Source organism: Pithys albifrons, chromosome 6 (genome assembly GCF_047495875.1).
Source record: "Pithys albifrons albifrons isolate INPA30051 chromosome 6, PitAlb_v1, whole genome shotgun sequence".
Taxonomy (NCBI): domain Eukaryota; kingdom Metazoa; phylum Chordata; class Aves; order Passeriformes; family Thamnophilidae; genus Pithys; species Pithys albifrons.
In genome coordinates, this window is record NC_092463.1 from 38,724,591 (window position 1) to 38,744,250 (window position 19,660).

At 40.1% G+C, this 19,660-nt stretch overlaps 1 protein-coding gene across 9 annotated transcripts in view; it reads right to left on the minus strand.

Moving 5' to 3' along the window:
* MGA (MAX dimerization protein MGA) overlaps nucleotides 1-19,660 on the minus strand; it is a 61,737-nt gene that overhangs the window by 18,788 nt on the left and 23,289 nt on the right. For 5 of the 9 annotated variants that reach the window (XM_071558376.1, XM_071558381.1, XM_071558375.1 and 2 more), the window contains exons 7-17: nucleotides 18,734-18,832; nucleotides 16,674-17,317; nucleotides 15,678-16,035; nucleotides 14,602-14,825; nucleotides 13,742-13,882; nucleotides 13,268-13,343; nucleotides 11,830-12,350; nucleotides 10,082-10,364; nucleotides 7,795-8,430; nucleotides 6,978-7,277; nucleotides 3,906-5,548 (exon numbers count right to left, since the gene is read on the minus strand). In XM_071558376.1, the coding sequence (XP_071414477.1) occupies nucleotides 3,906-5,548; nucleotides 6,978-7,277; nucleotides 7,795-8,430; nucleotides 10,082-10,364; nucleotides 11,830-12,350; nucleotides 13,268-13,343; nucleotides 13,742-13,882; nucleotides 14,602-14,825; nucleotides 15,678-16,035; nucleotides 16,674-17,317; nucleotides 18,734-18,832 (4,925 nt within the window). Of the gene's footprint in view, nucleotides 1-3,905; nucleotides 5,549-6,977; nucleotides 7,278-7,794; nucleotides 8,431-9,276; nucleotides 9,654-10,081; nucleotides 10,365-11,829; nucleotides 12,351-13,267; nucleotides 13,344-13,741; nucleotides 13,883-14,601; nucleotides 14,826-15,677; nucleotides 16,036-16,673; nucleotides 18,833-19,660 lie in introns of those variants that run through there. The other 4 variants (XM_071558379.1, XM_071558382.1, XM_071558383.1 and 1 more) reach the window with 4 other exon arrangements.

The following is a 19,660-nucleotide window of genomic DNA, read 5'->3' on the forward strand; positions in this document are numbered from 1 at the left end:
TTCACAGTCCTCTGAGATCTCATTCCTCAGCTTTACTGCTCTAGAGCCAAGGCTACCTTACTTTTGTTTGTGTGAGCTTGTGGTGAAGACACCCTTAGATGGCTTCCCAAACCATATTAGTCAAAACATGCACAGTAAGTTTCTTCCAAAACAAACATTTCTTATAATGTCTAATAATCATTTTTTGTTTCCCTATCCTTTTGCAGGACAAAAGAAAATACAGTTTTAGAGCATCAACCTTAATAACAGACTACTTTGTGACCTAAATATTATTGTTGGTTTACCAACAAATTCCTGAGACTATCATGTCTGTAAAGCTTACCTGGCATCAGGCAAGAATTGACTGTGGTTTTCAACACTTGGTAACTCTGCTCAAGTTATTGAAGGATACAGGACTTATTAAACTGTCACCATCCAGGTGAAGACAAGACAGCAACAATTCAGTTTTTACAGCTTGAAGGAACTTACAAAAATAACATCTGCTTTCCATTTCCTCACCTTTATTCAGCTGAGATGCTATCATTTTGTCTGAGAACAGCAAGCTGGAATGTGAACTGATTAGTCAATTTTTCTGGAAGTTTCTAAAAGCCAGTTGCTGACTTAATTGAGTTACTCTGGATATGGCTATCATAGAATAAGAGAATATCCTGATTTAGAAGAGGTGCACAAGGATCATTGAAGTTCAACTCCCAGCCCTGCACAGGACCACCCCAAGAACCACCCCACGCGTCTCAGATATTGTCCAAATGCATCTTGAACTTTGTAAGGCTTGGTACTGTGACCACTTCCCTGAGGAGCCTGTTATAGTGCCCAACCATTCTCAAGGTGAAGAATGGTTTCCTAATAACAAACCTAAACCTCCTCTGACACAGCTTTATGCCATTCCCTCGGGTCCTGTCACTGGTCACCACAGAGAAGAGATCAGTGCCTAAGCCTCTATTCCCCTCACAAGAAAGTTGCAGACTGCAACAAGGTCTCCCTGCAGTCTCCTCCAGGCTGAACAGACCAAGTGCCCTCAGCTGCACCTCATATGGCTTTACCTCAAGGCCCTTCACCATCTTCATTGCCCTCCTGTGGACACTAATAGTTTTAACATCTTTCTCATATTCTGGCACCCAAAACTGCACACAATATCCAAGGTGAGGCTGCCCCAGTGCAGAGCAGAGTGGGACAATCCCCTCCCTCAACCAGCTGGTGATGCTTTGCCTGTTGTCCCCCAGAACACAGTTGGCCCTCCTGGCTGCCAGGGCACTGCTGACTCACATTCAACTTGCCATACACCAGGTCACTTTCCATGGCACTGTTTTCCAGCATCTCATTCCCCATTCTGTACAAACATCTGAGGTTGTCCCATCCCAAGTGCAGAATCCGGCACTTCCCCTTGTTGAACTTCATTTGGTTGGTGATTGCCCAGCCCTCTGATTTGTCAAGGTCTCTCTGCAGGGCCTCCCTCACAGCTCCTCCCAGTTTTTTGTCAGCTACAAACTTGCTTAGTATCCCTTTCAGTCCTGTGTCCAAATTGTTTATGAAGATGTAGAAGAGCACAGGGCCTCAAGATGGAGCCCTGTGGAACCCCACTAGTGACAGGTCACCAATCTGATGTTAGCCTATTCACTGTCACCCTCTGTGCTCAACCAGTAAGCCCATTGCTCACTCACTACATGGTGTGTTTATCCAGCTGTGCTGGACATTTTGTCCAGAAGGATCCTAGGAGAGACAGATTCGAAAGCTTTACTGAAATCCAAAAAGATTACATCAACTGGCTTCCCTTGATCAGACACGTGGGTTACTTTGTCACAGAAGGAAATACGGTTTAATAAGCGGGACTTTCCTCTCATTAAGCCGTGCTGGCTGTGACTGATGACTGTGTTGTCTTTCAGGTGTTTTACACTAACTTTCAAAATAATTTTCTCCATAATTTTACCAGTCATTGAAGTGATACTGACAGGCCTGTAGTAAACCAGGGTCATCCCTTCTGCCCTTCTTAAAAATCAGGACAATGCTTGCCAGCTTCCAGTTAACTGGGACCATTTCTGTATTCCCAAGACCATTCAAAAAATCATTGAAAGAGGTCTTGTGATGTCATCAGCCAGCTCTCTGAGCACCCTGGAATGAATCCCATCAGGCCCTATAGACTACAGACATCCAGCCAGAGCAGCAAATCCTCTACAAGTTCAAGGCTGGCTGGGAGTTTAACATTCTTGCAGTCACAGTCTCCCAGCTCAGGGTTCTGGGGCTCATCACTGGTGGTGTAGACAGAGGCCCAGAAAACATCAGTTACCTCTGCCTTCTCTGTGACCCTGTTTGTGAGGTGACCATCCCCATCCTGCAATGGGCCAATGTTATTTACAGTCTGCCTTTTGCCATTAACATATTTTAAAAAACTCTTTTTATTGTCCCCCACGGTGCTGTCCAGCTTCAACTCCAATTGATCTTTGGCAAAAGTTTTCTGCCAGCAGTGATGAGCAACACACCTGCAGTCTCCCCATGTCACCTGACCTTGTGTCCACTAGCCACACACTTTCTTTTTTCACCTTAGCTCCAGAAGATCCCTGTTTAATCAAGCTGATCGTCTGCCTTGCCTCCCTGACTTTACAACATTCTGGAATTGCCTGATCCGGTGCTTTTAGGAGGTGGTACTTAAAAAGTGACCAGCACTGATGAACCCCAGCACCTTCAAAAGCATTACCCTTGGGGGCCTTACTAACTTGCTGCCTGAGCAGCCTGCAGTCTGCTCTCCTCATGTCCAGGGCTGGCACTTTTCCCTCTGTCATCAAAGATGTTAAATTTGATTGTTTCTGGCTTGCTGTGGCCAAGACAGCCAGCATTTGCCATTTCATTGACGAGCAACAGATCAAGGGAGGAAGGCACCTTTCCTAGCTGGCTTCCATAGTACCTGTACCAAGTTATTGCCCAGGTGTTCTAGGACTCTTCTGGACCTGTTTGTACCAGCTGTGTGGTTAGAAGACAAAGAACCCTAATTTGATTTTCAACTGCAAGAGAACTACAGTAACACAAAAAGGGTTAAAAGAATTCTATTCTTTTAAATTCCTGAAGACACGAATATAATCTGTCCTCTCATTCTGTTCTTCAATTCTCCTGCAGTTTAACCTTTCTCTGTCCACTTGTCTCTCATCCCAAGAAAAGGCTATCTTATTTCTTATGCTCATTTGACTGACTTACAAAGCCACAAGTTCATAAATTGTAAGTAACAATGCACTGTTTCTTAAGTCACATAGTGATATATCAACAGTGTATCAAGGAATTACACATGAGATTGCTTTACTTTAATTTTTGGGTTAAATTTGACGAAAATTCTATAAGCATTAAAATCTAAACATATCTTAACTACACAAACCACAAAGTTTCCCTTATTCTCTGACTCTAGGAGCAATTTGTCTTCTATCAAATAGAGAATGACAGCTTTCACATGCTACTTAAATGTATGACTAAATTTCAAAAGGAATATAAGGAGAGGTACAAACATTCCTTCCAGAAATAAATGTTAACTAAAGCTACAAAAACTAAGCAGAAGAAAACAAGTTGAAAATAACAGAAATACTAGATTGGCTGCTACATTTTGGGATAATAAGCCATATTACAAGGAACCAAGTTACTTGACTAAATATTGGAGGAAGACAACCTGCAACAGTTCTGGTACAGACTGTGCAATATAACTCCTGTTATCTGAAAAATGGACAATTTCTAAAGGGCAACTACACTGCTACCTACAAAAAAGCATGCAACTAAGAAGAAATAAAAGACATTCCCACTTGGAACCCCAATTTAGACTTTCTAAAGAAACTGAAGTCCAAAACACAAACATCATAGTCTTTCAAATTCAGGGGTTATGACATGTCAGTTGGTCGACTAAAAAATCCCTTCATAAATAGTTAAATGCTTACCACTTTTTCAACATCTATTTCCTCTTCACTTGGGAAGTCAGAAGCACCATCAAGCAGTTCATCAGCAGAATCATCAGTTTTTTCATCCTCCTCTTCTTCTTCATCATCTTCCTCTTCATCCTCATCCATATCATCAGCAGTTATATCAATAGTGGGCAAGTCACTTTTCTCTGATGTATCAGCTTTGTTACCCACATCACTTCTATTTTCTAAAGGGGGTACAATGCTAGATATTTTGCTCCAAGAACTGTTGACATGTGTTACAATATCATGACCTGTTTTCACACCTTCTGGAGAATCAAAAGCATTATGTTCTTTGTTGTTACTGCCTTCCTGCCTAGCTGTATTTCCTTTGCCTTCCTCAGTTTTGACTGTATGCTCTTCTCCTGAAGCATTATCCTGCTCTTTTGCAGAATTGATTCCAGACTTATCTCCTGTTTTCTCTCCTATGCTTTCTGCTTTTGCAGGGCTCTTGTACTCCTTCCTTTCCATATCGGGCTGTGTAGCATCACCCTGACATTCCTCTTTGATCTGAGACAGTTCAGTCCCTCTTGGTTTGTCCTTGTTCTCCAGCTGTGTATCGTGCTCTTGACTCTCTGACTGCCCAGAACTTCCCTTATTGTCCTCCTTCATCTGTGTGTGTGCATCTTCTCCCTCCTCATCTTTTACTTTTTTCTCTTCCTGTTCAGCATGGATTTGTTCATTTGCATGGGTCTGGGTGGTCTCCTGATTCTCAAGACTCTGTGGATGTGCATTATCCAGAGGAACAACTGCAGACTGATCTGATGACTCGCAAACAGTTTCAGAATTAGCTGGAACAGCCTCCACTACAGTTTCAGAACTGACAGAATCCTCTTTCAGCTCAGAAGGCCCTTTTTCTTCCTCATCATTTGCCTTCCCACTGATGTATGAATGGTCTGATGATACAACATCTGCAGAAACATCATGCTGGGAAGAAAAACTATCATCACAAGAACTCTCTAGCACCTTTTTCTCCACCACCTCTAATGCAGTGGAATTTCTATCAGCACTAGATGTGATTGTGCCAGATGCTGACTCTTCAGCAGCATTTGACTGGTTAATCGACAGCTCAGTTTCCTCTTGTTTCATATCTGACACTGTGACCTCGGACTGTCTAACTTCAATGTCATCTGAGTGTGGAGCCTTCCCATTCTCCTGCTGAGCAGCACCTGAGTCCTCTTTCTTGCATATTTTCCTGTAATCCTTCTTCATCTGAAGAGATGCAAAATGGTGAAGAACGGAGTTTGGCACAGTCTTCTGTCCTGGGAGCTGAAGTAAAGCAAAACTACCAGACTGCAAAGGTATGAAATTAGCAGTGGTAGCTGGCAGACCACCAGAGCTGCAGGTTATTTTAGACTCAGAGGCTGTCTGATTTGTGACATTGCTAGCTGCAGAGGAAGAGATCCTCAGAGTCAGAGTGCCTGCCTGCGACACTACATTTGTTACTGAAGGAAGAAGAGAAGATGTTTGAGTGGTTGGGTTAGATGGAAGGGATAACTTGGGTACTGCAGTTTGCACAGCTGAATTTGTAGCAGGAGATGTGGAAGACACAGAGGAAGTGGGAGACACAGGTAACTCAGGAGGCTTGGAAGGTGCAGGCAACCGGATTCCTACAACAGATCCTGTGAGGAAAACAAAACATCAATTAATACTTTCTCAAAGCAATGTTTTTCTTTCACTTTTGGTATTTGATGCTGTACTAAAAGCAGACAGCATTCTCAAGGATCACAATGTAATCAGGTATTTGACCACAAAGTTGTCAATGAAAGAGTTGGTCCTCCATAAAGTCATATAAATTTTGAATTTTTTTAAGGAGCACGCCAACAAAACAAGAGGTGGCGATTCTAAAACTAGCAGACTTAATGTTAAGTTCTTGCATTAAGCTTTTTAATCAGAAAAGGCACTGCACTGAAGTTCTCTGTATTTTACTTTCCCATTTATTGGAAAACAGGGAAAGTGGGATTTCGTAAAAAAAAAAAAGTAAATAGCATTTAATTTTAAAATCTTTTTTAGTTCTCCTTAGAACGACTTCCACAGAGGAAAACTATGCCAAAATTACACAATTACACCACAATCTCTTTCACCTTAATGAACTCTTCTGCAGCATTTCAACACTCTGTAAAACAAGGAGTAAAAATACTACCATGGGGAAATAGTTTCAGCAAAAGCCCCAAATTAGAAAGAAATTAAATTAACTTGTTGACTGATTCTTTACTACATCTCATGCTCAAACCTCAACTGAAGCACAGCATTATTTTCTCCCCTCCACAGTTTTTTCTACTGTGCTTACTCTCAGCTCTTCCTTTCGCACCACTCTATCTCCCTCTTTTCAAGATGCTTTTTGATAAAGGGAGAACAGAAGAAAAAGTCCTATAATAAACATGCATTTAAAGTATATTTTGTTTATAATTTACAAATATGTACAACACCATGCCCAACAGGCATCCTACCTATCTTTTGTCAGATACCTGCAATTTCTAACTTTCCCAATCCTGTCCTCAACTGTGCACTAGAGAAACAGCTGAAAATCACATTTATTTTTCTTCTCACACTCTTAAGGAGGAAAAAGCACTGCCAAATTTTGTATTGTAGTGTAACACTTCATCTGACTATCTGCTATAAACAGACTGACAAACCTGGGAACTTAAAGCAGAGCAGCACATTCAGTGAAACATGGGTAACAGCTCATTCTTTTTAAGAGAATCTCCAACAAGAATTATTTTTGAATCAGCAGATCAAGTCTCTTTTAAGTTGTGACAATACAATGGACATGGCTACACTGCCATACACATACAGAGGCCCTCTTACATGCTGCACAGAACCCCTAGATGTTGGTGACCTAGCTATTCACTTCCTGTATTTTAGACACAGTGCATTTAAGTTGCATTGCATGTGAATAATTACACTTTGTTCTTCAACTACTCACATAGAACCAAATAACCTGTTCAACTACTTCCAATAGGGAAAAGGAGCGTCAGAGAGAGATTTACTACATTTTTGAATTCTGAGAAACACACAAGTCAGCCAAGAAAGAAACACAGGATTTTGTACCTGGATTGCGGAGCATCACTGGCTGCACACTGGGCTGGGCACCTGCAGTTCGAACCTGCTGCAGGGGAACCAGCTGAATGATCTGCCCATTAGGATGCCTGAACAGGTTGACAGCACCAGGGCTCCTGAGAGGCTGAAGGACCATCCTCTGCCTCTGCGCGAGCTGCGTGTTGTTTAGCGGTCGCACAGTAGAAGGCGCCTGATGCACTGGGATCAACAATAATCGAGGTCCCACACGTTTGTCTGTTCCAGGAGCTATCTTTGGGGGAGTCTTACTTGCAGCCTGGGGAGTAGCATCTTCTGAAATATTTAAAAAGTTGTACAAAAATTAGTTTCAGAGAACAGCCTACAAATCAGCATTATTCTTAATAAGTACTAAAGCAAATATTTTGGAAACAACTGGATCTCTTTGAGATTTGTTTGAAAGTATTTTTTTCCCTATGAATTTCCACTATTTCTCAACCATGATACAGGAGAATAATTCCATGCCTACATCTTGTACTCTACGCCAACCACGAATTTCTTGCAATTGTAACTGTGCTATACATTTCTGTGGGCCAAGAAATGATGTGAGGCTTCCAGTTCACTTCATACCAATCACTGATCAGATACATTTTTTTTCCCTTCTCTACTAGTCAAGCTGGAATTCAAAAAACAATTGAGAGATTACATTTCTTATCCTATTTTGGAGAGAGGGCTGAGGCAAGTGAATCCATATTTTAATTTAGTCCAGTTGCAGACTGTATTACAGCTGTGAAAGAGGCAGAACTAAAAAACAAAGTGTTTACAGTAATAACCCAAAGCACCTAAGCGTTACCTCTTTTGGGATTCTGTGGAGGACTTGAGTTAACTTCTGACAGTATCATTGGAACAGAGACAGCAGAGGAAGTTAGTGTGGTCACCACAGGTGTAACTGCTGCAGCTGTTGTTAGTACAACTGTAGAAGTAGGTGTTGTGACAACAGGACAAGTAATAGTTGGTGGTGTTACTACAGTTTTAGGGAATGACGTAGTTGCTACTGCTGCAACAATCCCTGTTGGTTTTGTTATGTTCACAATAGCAGCAGAAGTACCGGATGAGGGAACAGTACAGGTGTTGATTCCAGGTGTTGCTGGAGGAGCTGTGAGTATAATTGCAGGAGGAGAGCAGGTAGGTTCACTAGCTTTTGTCTGGCTAGGAGTGGTCACAGTAGATGCTGCTACACTGGTACTTTCCACAGTAACTGGAGAAGTGGTGGTGGCTTTAGTGACCCCAGGAGAGACTGCACATTGAGCTGGAGAAGGCATTGAAGGAACCGCAGGAGCAACAACTGTCTTTGGTGTAGGCTTGATACTGAGCAACTGTGGCCTTGCTGCAGGCTGGCGTGTGCTCGCTCCAGGAATCTTCTCCTGTAGAGTTCCAGCTTTGTTTATCACAAACTGGGCAAACACACCACCAGGTGAGGGTCGGGGAGCTGCAAATAAAAACTTGCAGGTCAAAATTTTAATACACTTCCTCTTTACCTTTCATGAGATGCTACAATTGCAATTTCAGCATGAATTTGAGCTTCCATTTTCTTTGTACCTTGTAATTACATTGAAACCTTTATGGCAGTCCTGAATATGCCTTACATATTGGAAATATATCTGCCTTATTCCATTTCTGTAGCTTTTTACAGAATTTCTTCTCGGACATACAAAGAATCAGGTCTTGAAGGGTTGTTCTTCATAGTGCAACTATGGAGAGTTCTAACTACAGTACAAGGAAACAAACACCTAAAGCGAAATAATAAGCTCAAACCGCTTCCTAAACCTCCAATTCTTCCTCTAACAGTTTGAGTGATCTTCCTCTTTTTACTGATTCTTGATTTTCATCCCCCTTCTACTGTATTCATCTTACACAGATATGGGGGAAAGGGACAGGAGGGAGACAGAGTTTGCCATGTCCCCTTCTAATTGCAGTGACATTCATGCAACTGAGGACTGGATGGAACAAAGCTAACCAGTGGAAAGTAATCACTGAAGATCCATTACCTCATCCCTTGCTCTCCAAGGGATCAGACACTGCATCTACATCACTACAGATAAGTACAACAGCACAGAGATCATGGAGCAAGCCCAACTTAAATATTGTAGTTACTTATGCATATAGAATTTTTAATATGCCAAAACACTTAAAACATACATGCAGCAATGACTTCACCCATCAATGAAACATAGTCAGCTCTTTCATGTTGCATAAACACACAAAACAAGTTTTATTACAAGACAAGAAAACCAACATAACCATTTAAATGGCAATGAAAATTTAGGCAGAAAGAAACAAAATAATCAATCAGAAATGACAGTTTTGCCAGGACACAGGTAACATCCTTTTCTCTTGCAAAGCTTCTTCAGATCTTTATTTATTGTGGGACTGTGTGGATGGGCACTAGATTTTCTTGGGGAAGTTGGGCAACTTTCTCTCTTGCCATGCTGAGATAACCGTTTCAGAACCAACTCACATACAAGTACCTCATGCTTCTTCCAATGCTCTTTCTTTTTTCTTTTTTTTTAACTCAAGAGGCTGACTAAGTCCAACCCTGTTTAGCTTGTGAAATCCAATGAGATTAGAGGCTGGTGTCGTGATTGGCTGCACACCTGTTGTTTTGCTAATCCAGATTTGGACCATCTTGTCTTTCACTGCTGCTTCACACATCTTTGGTGGTCACAAGAATTATGAATACACCATCGGCAAAAAATTAGTGAAGAACCACGTATTAGAGTGATACTTTACCCAAGTTAAATCTGTCTTTGATGAAAAACAACCAAAAATGACAGTAACAAAACTCCCTGAACAAAAAATCCAAGTTAACATTTAGCATGCCTTCATCCACTCTTTCTTGTCCCTTGAAAATATGCTCTTGTAGCACTAAAAAAACAACTAATAGTCAACATCTGTAATCTTACTCTGAAGTCAAAATCAAACTTTCTGCTTTAAAGGTTATTTATTGCAGAGAAAGTTTAGGTAGGCAATGCAGCCCAGGGCAGCATGCACTATTGCACAGAAATCAACATTAATGCTGTACACTCACTCTGTACTTCAGCTTCACGCAATTTAAGACACAGTAATAAGTTCCAACCTACCTATCTGTCTGTGTGCTGGGACATGGGTTTTCAGAGTCGTCACAGTGGGGGTTGAAGATGTAGTTTTAGGAGCTGATGTTGTGGGGCCCTGGACTGATGGTGTCCCAGAAGCAGGTGTTTTAGCACCGGATGCTACCTTGGAGATCACAGTACTGAGGGCTGCGATATCAAGCACTGTGGGCTGCAGCCTGCCTGTGATATAAGCTGCCAGCCGACTGGCAGGATGCAATGCCCCCATCTGTCCCAAAAGCAGTTTGGCCTGAGGATACCATTTATCATTAACCTGAAAAAAGTGGAAAAGGGAAATTTTGTGAAAAGAATGCTAATTCACCACTTCTGGAGAGGTGTTTCACTCCATGGGACTTCTAAATGTCCTCTTCCAAAAAGTATAGTAATTTGGAATGGGAACTCCTAATTTCCTTACTACCTGGGAAAACTTCAAACAACTCTTATTACACCTTTGTAATACAGATTTTAAGTGCTGCTCAGACTCTCACATAAAACCACAGAGTCCAAGGAACATGTGAAATCACTGAAATTAGATACAATGAAGCTAGAACCTGTTTTTCCTGTCCCTTACTTATGATATAATCCAGAATAAAAATGGGTTTCCAAATTCAAGGACAACTTCGGATAAAATTCTCAAACCTAATTAAGTCCTAAGCATCACAAAATAATACTGATGCCATATACATTGAGACAAAACTCTGAAGAGCTTGTAAAAGCTTTATCAGCTTCTTTCTTATCCATACTGTCATTTGATACTGTAATTAAGTACAATGAGTTGACTGACTTCAAATTCTAAGTTGTAGGGGTAACTGACTGTGCAAGAAAAAAACAGCACATCTCTAAATGTCACACTTTATGCATATTGGGACAACGGGAAGTTTTGGTAGTGTTGCATATTACTTTCAGGTGGTTTGGTAATCTAAAAGCCAAATATATTTAACACACTGCTAAATAAGGTCTGGACTCTTTTTATTGATCAACTTCTAAAAATGTAAGAAATCTCCTAAATTTTTGCTCTGCTAGCTTCGCTTTCTGAAGGTGCAGTATCTGCAAAATGTCATTTCCTAATTCACATGCCTTCTTTGAAAGTGGTTTTACTATAACCACAAATACGTATGAAGGAAAAGATCTTCATTCTAGCCCCACAGTTCCTATCATCAATTTTTAACATCAAGTTGGCAACATAACACCATGGGGAAAGACCCACTTTGAATTTAGGATTATGAAGTCCATTGATGACAAACATATATTCTACAAAGAGGATGCAGACTATTAGTGAAGATTAGCAATAAGCTGTAGCAAAAAACAATTTAATGTTTACATATTCATTTTAAAGTTTTGTCCCAGTGTATACTTCCTCAGAAAATACTACTTTTGTGGATTCTAGGAGTCATTCATTTAGAAGTATTATTGTATATCAAATGCATCTTCAGGGGGGTTTCCAAAGCACAAAAAAGATCTTGAGAGAGATTCTGTACTTGGGTCAGCAAGACCCAAATAGCAAAAAAGACTAGCTAAACCATTAGATTTCAGAATTCCAATCAGATTTCCTCTTACTGAGTCAATCTTGAAAGGGACAAGACTATGGAGAGGGAGGAATGCCACTAGATGCTGATAATTCTATTCTGGACAGGCAAAAGACTAGGTAGACAAATAAAAGAGTGTTCTCCCCCTCAAGGAGTTCTGGGATACTGGATGAAACTGCATCTAATCTGCACAGTAAAGGCAGAAGGACCCACCTGAATCAAGCCTGAGGGGCTCATATTAGCTTTGCATTTGTAGACAACCAGCTTTCCTGCAGGAGAAACCCCTGCATAAAAAGGCAAGCCTTTGTCCCAAAGCAACTTCTCCTGCCGTTTGTCCACTGGGTCTGCCCGCATGAACTTTACATTTTCTGAGTTACTGCATGATGGCACTCCGCTATCAGGAGTCTCCAAGACAGGTAACTGAGGCTTCTCATCCTTGTCCTGGTAGGATGGTACTGAAATTCTCACTCTGGAGGAGCAGACAGGAGGGTGGTTCTCATGCTGGGCCTTGTGTTCCGAAGCCAATTCAATAAAGAAGCCACCCACTCTGAGGCACTGTGGCACATTACTGTTGGTATGCTGTGACAAGATGGTCAAGATCCTATTGTGATCTTCCTCCAAGTTGCAGTCAGAGATAATCTCGATAAGTTTGGTTGGTTCACCTTGAGTGGTGTGATGAACACAGGAGGTGGAGAAAGAGTCCCCCTCACTATGGGAAGAACACCAGCTTTTCTCTGAGAAAGAATTGAAATAGGTTTCTGCAATACTATGGCATTTTAATCACCTGGATAGTCAAACAGTTTCATTCTGCCCACACCTCCACCCTTGTCTCAGCTCAGCTGCAGGGCAATAACAAGTACAAGAACTGTTCAAAGCATCACTTCCCCTTGCAGAGCTTCAAAAGCAAGCAAAACTCACTGCAAAAGTAAGGTAACTGTTTCTCGTGGTTCATTCCCTGCAGCCATACCACGTCAGGTAGTATCCCATTGTATCACAAGCTAAACAAAGCTGGGTTGTTCCAATACACAGGTGAAAGATCTCCAAACACTATCAAAGTATTGTAGAAGGCATCACAGGTTACTTAAGAGATGGCACGTTTCTCTGGGAGTCAGAAAAGGGCTAGTCCTATAATGGCACAAGGAGCAAACATGCCACTAGCAGAACTGTCTTTTGCAAAAGGTGTATAAACACAAGCATGACCTTTTGTTGTCATTAAACGTCCCTTTTTGCAGAACTGTAAAGGATGTTGAGCCCTGTGTCCTGGCCACTTTAATTTCATCTACCAATGCATCAGCATTTTCAATTAGTTGTATTATTTTTCCATTCACATGCTTAAATGTGTACTGTGCTGCTGTATACATTAAACAGTGAAAAAAAATCAACTGAAAAAGGCAGCTATATTTCATTAGAGGATGACACAGTGCCTCCAGTATATGTCTCATTTTAAAGCTCTCATCTCCCATGTGACTCACATACAAACAGCTGCTTAAGAAAACATGAAACTGTAAGCACATCATTAGATTTTTATTGACAAGTGGAATAATTCCCCCAGCAAATGGACTTTTATCAATAGCTGCAACTTCCTCAAAAAAATCCCATAAAAATGTGTAACTACAAAGAGGTTGAATTATACTCAAAGCTCAGCTCTTACCTCCTGATTTATTAGTGTCTTTTTCTACCTCAGAGGCTGCCTTCTCAGGAGACTGAAGCTCTGGTTCAGGCTCCTGCTGGAAGAAGGAAATGCAAGAAAAACATTCATCCTATATATCTCACTTTCGCACTAAAAATCACATCACAAAATTAACTAGTTCACCCAGAATCATAAAACATATGCTGTGTTAGACAACGTTATTGTTTTCATTTTAGAATAGCTCTTATAACAATGACCATGTAAGCCTTACATGACAGTGCACTTAGCGGCCATGAATTTTCCCAGACAAGACAGTGTATGTCACAAGTTTATGAGCACCAGTACTTGGTTTAGGCTCCAGGTTCCACAGCCCTACCACCACCATATGCAAGTCCAGCCCTCATGCCATGTAGGAGTTTCTGGGGGAAATAATTACTTGAACATTTTCAATATTTCTGCCTGTTTTATGATCCATGCTACAGTGTGACTTCTTACCTTTACAATACAACTCTGTGAATCACTTTTGTCTTTTTGCTGCTTTTTCTCCTCTCTCTGGTATTCATATACTCTCACCCTTGCACAGGTCATCAGACTTTCAAAGTACACATAGACAGGATCCTTGTCCTCTTCTCGAATCTAATAAAAAAAGGAAGAAAACCTCTTCATTCTAAATGTACATTAGATTCAAGAAAAGAGCTTTGCTAGAAAAGTCTAGCATTTAAAGCTAAATCTGCCCTCTTAGTATCACATTGTCCAGTCTACCACCACCCCAAAAAACTCAAACCCATTCAGATACTCTTCTAAGTGGGGAAGGGAATTCAAAGTGTCATGTATTATCTGGTATACATTACATAGCAACTCTGGTATCTTTGTTCTTCAGATATAACTATACTCAACTCTGCTGCTGTTGTTGCTTTTGTTAGATACCAAGGTGAGGTGAGAGGCAAAGCCAGATTCTTCCAACATGGACAGTGAAACCCCAGGAAAGAACCAAAAAAATACCCAGAACTACACTGAACAGTGTGTGTCTGTATCCCAACTTTTTTTGCAAGGAACTTACATACACATTACAGGAGTAGCAACTATTTTGACAAAAATACCATGTATTATTGCATTTTTAAATGAGGCTATTAGTGAATCATAAGCACCTTTTACCTTTTATTGTTACAGTAAATTCTCAACAGAAGACATAGTTAAAGATTTATATACAATTAGTTAATTTTTGCTTATCAACATACTTATGGGCAGTAGCTTTCACCTCAAATATCTCTAAGATTCCCTAGCACAGAAGCTTTTGGCAGTATTTTGCTTTAATTTTAAATACAAATCAAAACATGCATCTCTTCCTCTCTTACCACTGGATTGGGTTTAGGAGTATACACTCTGCCTGGTTTTACTCCACTGGAAGATCTGTTCTTACTAGAAAGCAAGACCTCTGGGTTGGGTAGTATCGTAGATTTAACTGGTTCAATAACAGATGGTGTTGGGATGTAAATTGGCTCTGGATCTATTTCACCTTCTACTTTCACCCACAATGGACAATTCCTAACAGGTTGTTCTGGCTCTGAGTCACAGATAGCTGAAAAAAAGAATAAAAAGAAAAATTACTTGCGAATGAAACATCATCTAACACAGGTAACAGAATTTTTTGTTTGAGCTTGAGGCCCTGTCATGCAGCAACCACTGGTTCATATTGCCAGAAAATACTACTGGTTGTTCTACTTGCCTCAAATTCAAGCCAAAAGTGACTAGGATTTGTCCACAAGAAAGAGGAAATGATGACAAAATTATTCTACACTAATCATTGCTCACTTGTACTGTGATAGTAGATACACAAAGCACTGAAAATTAGTGACTTTCATTGATGCTGTGTACTGAAAAATTAAAAAACACCAAAAAAACCCCCAGACTTGTTTACCACACCTCTATGGAAGAATTCATTTATTCTGGTAGAACAGCAGAGAACATGACACTCACTTTTAATTATTGCTAAAAGTAATACTAGCAAGAAACTGAAAATACAAGTTGGCAGATAACTTTTACTAATTTGGTTTTCTGAGCATACCTTAGGCCAGGCCTGAAACTACCATAAATCACTGTATTTTCACTAAAGTCAATGAACTAAGCAGCAATACATGACAACAGAAAATACAGCTCTAGATAATCACCTGGTAACAGTGAAAGATAACAGGACTGTAACAGTGAATATTACCAACATTGATAGCAGTAATTATCTCATAGTCTTTAAAGGTATATGGAGATTTGAGCAAAAATTTAAATTACCAAAAAGAAACTCCAGCTATTCGATTGCAATAAACAACTACACAGTGCCCAAAATGCTGATCAGGTAAGAATTAAGAAAAAAAAAGAAAAAGGTGTTACTTCCTGCTAGTCAGTTATATAAAAGCATATATATATTGCCCACACTCACTGTATTCCACTCTTTTTCTCTTCTTCTTATCTTTCTGCTTCAGCTCTTCTTCTTCCCCATCACCCTCTTCTTCCATATCTTCATCTTCTTGCTGTTGTCCTTGTGTCCCGTACAGCACAAGATTTCCTCGTATAGCCTTTTTCATCATTTTCTTATGTTTTGATCCCCCCTTCACCAGCAACACTCTTCTCTTCAAGCAAGTACAACCAAACATACAGTCTGGCCTGCGGCAGTGGGTGGGCTGACGTTTCTCCAGGGCTAGACTGGCACATATACAACCCAGTCGACAGAAATCATTATTGCAAGGAGGTGCTCGTCGTCTTACTATTTTGTGGATAGGTTTGTTTTTAAGAGATGCCTATAAAAGAGTTTTAAAGAAACATAAACCTCAAATTTTAGCAGATGAATAATCTAGCAAAATTAAATCAAGCATATGCAAAATGTCATTAAAAATTCATTCAGAATAATCTTTCCAACTACATTGTTTACATATAAAAATTTGTTATCTATACCTAAAAAGAAATCACAGGAGAGTTTGCATTTGAAGTCTTCTGAGAGTCAATTTGAAACACCAAAACCATCTTGCTAATAAGTAAGATGTGGAAAAAGCAAAAAAGGTTATCACGTGACAACCAAGTTACATGACCATGATTGTCTTGCACTTAGCTCAACTGAAAAAAATAAAAGCGACAAACAGCAAGGAAATGCAGTTGCTGAATAACAATTGTAATAACAGAACCTTTAACAGTGAAGATTTTTGGTAATTCAAATTATTTACTTGTATCAATACACTATATCACGATTAGTTTTTTCACATACTGCTAAGTCACCACTCCTCAACTTTCACCACAAAGACTACGCCACAAATGATCTCATGCTCTGTCACGCTCCTTAGCAGCTTCAGTCTTATTTTTCTGAATCTCTATGAAATGTCAGTATGTTGGCTCATTAAAAAAAGCAACAGTACAGAAAGGAAAGAAACAATGACAGACCTACCTGAGCTGTAAGCAGGGTTGCCAAAGAGATGTCTGCTCGCTCTTCTGTAATATAGGTCCGTGGTTTCCCATCCCAGAGAGCACAGTCTTCCAAGTCCATTAACTTCACTTGAGATTTAGACAAACCTGGCGGACGAGCTGCTTGTTGGTGTTGTGGTGCTTGACGCAAACTAATCTGTTTTGGTAACGTATTTTCATCTACAGCTGGTAGCACAAAACCATCTGCCTGGTTACTCAAACTGCTAGCAGACTTAGAAGCCTTTTCCCCTGACACTGATGAGTTCTGTTTCTGCTTTGCAGGAAAAGGTGAAGGCAGAATAGGCCTGTAAGATGACTTTACTCTACTATTTGTAGATGTCTGTCTGGTTTTAGTCTTTGTCTTCCTAGAGGTAGATGATGAAGGAAGAGGCTTGAATGTGAAAGAAGTTGATGGAATTACAGTGGACTGTTTCTTTAAAACACTGTCGAGTGTTCGCACATAGCTAGTGCTCTTAGTGGGAAGCTGATACACCACAGGAGAAGTGGGAGTGTTAGAAGAGAACCCCATACTTGTTTCCATTAATTTCCCCTCATTTTCCAGGTACTCATCCAGCTTGTCACTACAGAATGCTGAACGATTTTTCAACGAACCTTCTGAACTGCCACCTAAATAAATAAAGGGTACTTTAACCCCTGGAAAAACACATTGACAAATCTTATCATAATTAAATACTATAGAATAGGTAAATATGTATCTAAAAAATTGCACTCTTCTAAAAGAATTGCATATAGCATAGGTACACCAAATACAATCCACTCTGAAATACAACCAACGGCCTGAACAACTGTTTCTGTGGAGATCTCACATGTGCATTTGTTGTGGGCTGGAATCCAGATGCCCACCAAGCCGCTCTATCGCTCCCCTTCTCAGCAGAGTGAGGGACTGAAAGTAAACTGCAAAAAATCTCGTGAGCCAAGATAAAAGCAATTTAATAAAGCAAGAACAAAGGCCATGTGTGGAAGCAAAGGAAAACACAAGACTGATTCTCTACCTCCCATCAGCAGGTGATGTCCAGGCACTTACTGGGAAGCAGGGCTTCAGTACAGGTATCAGTTACTTCAGAAGACAAACATCATAAATAACAAATGCTCATGCTTTTTTTTCCTTTTTCTTAAGCTTTTAGTATTGAGCAGATATACAGTATGGAATATCTCTTTGATCAGTTTGGGTCAGCTGTTCTATGTCCCTTTCCAAGATCTTGCTCACCTGCCAGCGCCTACTGCTGAGGGAGGAATGTTGGAGAGGCAGCCTCGGTGCTCTGCGAGCGCTGCTCAGCAGCACCCAAAACACTGCTGTGCTATCAACACCTTTCCAGCTACCAAGGCAGAGCACAATACTGAGAGAGCTTTTATGAGGAAAACAAACTCCATCTCAGCCAGACCTCAGACAGTATCTACTCACAGAAACTGTAGGCCTTCAAGAGGCAGGGCCTCTTGTGTTTCTATTCTTTTTTTGTCCTAAACACCTGGTCTATTCAGTACACCACAACAAATCTGGAATATTCCAACAAAACTGTAGAAAAGTGCAGAAGGTTCAGTATAAACATTTAACATAAACAGAAAATTTAAAAATTGGCAAATTGCCCATGATCTATTTCTCCCTGAGGTGTGGCAAAGTAATTGAATATGTCAGGATTCAGAGTTAAAAATACATCAATATAAATGAAAGTTACTCTGGTTCATTAGGGCCTCTGAAGCAACATAATTCCAGAATTACCATTCTTCCATGTAAACTCAAAACTGACAAACAAAACCAAAACTATTACAGCTTTGATCTTCACTCAAGTCTTTTGTGTAGAACAGAACACAGACATTTTTATCTTACTCAGAGTAAGTTTCTCTCTTCCTTCATAAACCTCCATTCTGACTATGGAATCAGTACTAAAAAAATACAGTTTCAATATAAAAATATAAATTTCTTCAGTCACACACAAATACCAAACTGCAAGATATACAGAAGGTGAAGAAAAAGGCCATGTGTTGGAAATACGTACACTGACTTCTCTAACTTTTGTTTTTTACCTTCATTTCTAGAAGCACCATGAAGCTTCCCTCGCCAGCCTTTGATTTTTGTGAAATCGTTTGTTTTTCCTGTCCTGGAAACAAAAGGAAACCCAGTATCTGGGAAAGAAGAAAGTTAGCCTTAGTTTATGAACTAATTCTATCAGTGTCTTAGCAAACTCTGCTTTTTCCTCTTCAATGGTAGATCAACAGTGGCAAATCAAAAGGTTTGAATCAACTTGATTTTTACTTTTTCCCCCCCAGTTAACAGAACACTTAACAAAGCCAAGCTTCCTGTAGAGTCCTGCTGTATGGTCATGCATCTGCTATCCCATACAAAAGTTGTCTTCTGTATTTTCAGTTTAAGTCTCCTTAGCAATGGTGCAAGCAGTTGATTCCAAAAGTCTAACAGGCCAATCAACTAATTAGCAGGCTAAAATGGAAGAGGCAGGTTTTAAGACAATACTACAGCCTCCCTCAGCAAGAAGAGTAATTTGATGCTTGACCTTCATTGCACCAATAACTTTTATAAGACCTATAGAAACTTCATTAATTTTTTGGTGTTCTGTTAAATTCAGTTAAGGGCAGGGACAGTGAATAACCACAAAAGGCAAACAGTGGCATGTCTGTCAAGTTACCCATTAGCTCTGAGAGCCAAGATGAAATGCAAAAATACTTATAGGGATCTCTGCAGCCATTTAAGATATTGCTAAGCTAGAAATAATTGCATTTGACACTAAGCTGACAGAAGTCTTCTGAACTTAATCTCTCTCTCTTGCTGTGTAAACAAAGTTGAGATTCAATGTCTGCCTCAACCAGCTCCCAAAAGCAGCAGATTAAAAAAGACACGGTATCAGATTACTACTGTGGGAGAAAAAGTTAAGGATAAAAAAGATAAGCATATAAAATAAGCTATGCTTTGTCCAACCAGTTCATAATCAAAAATAG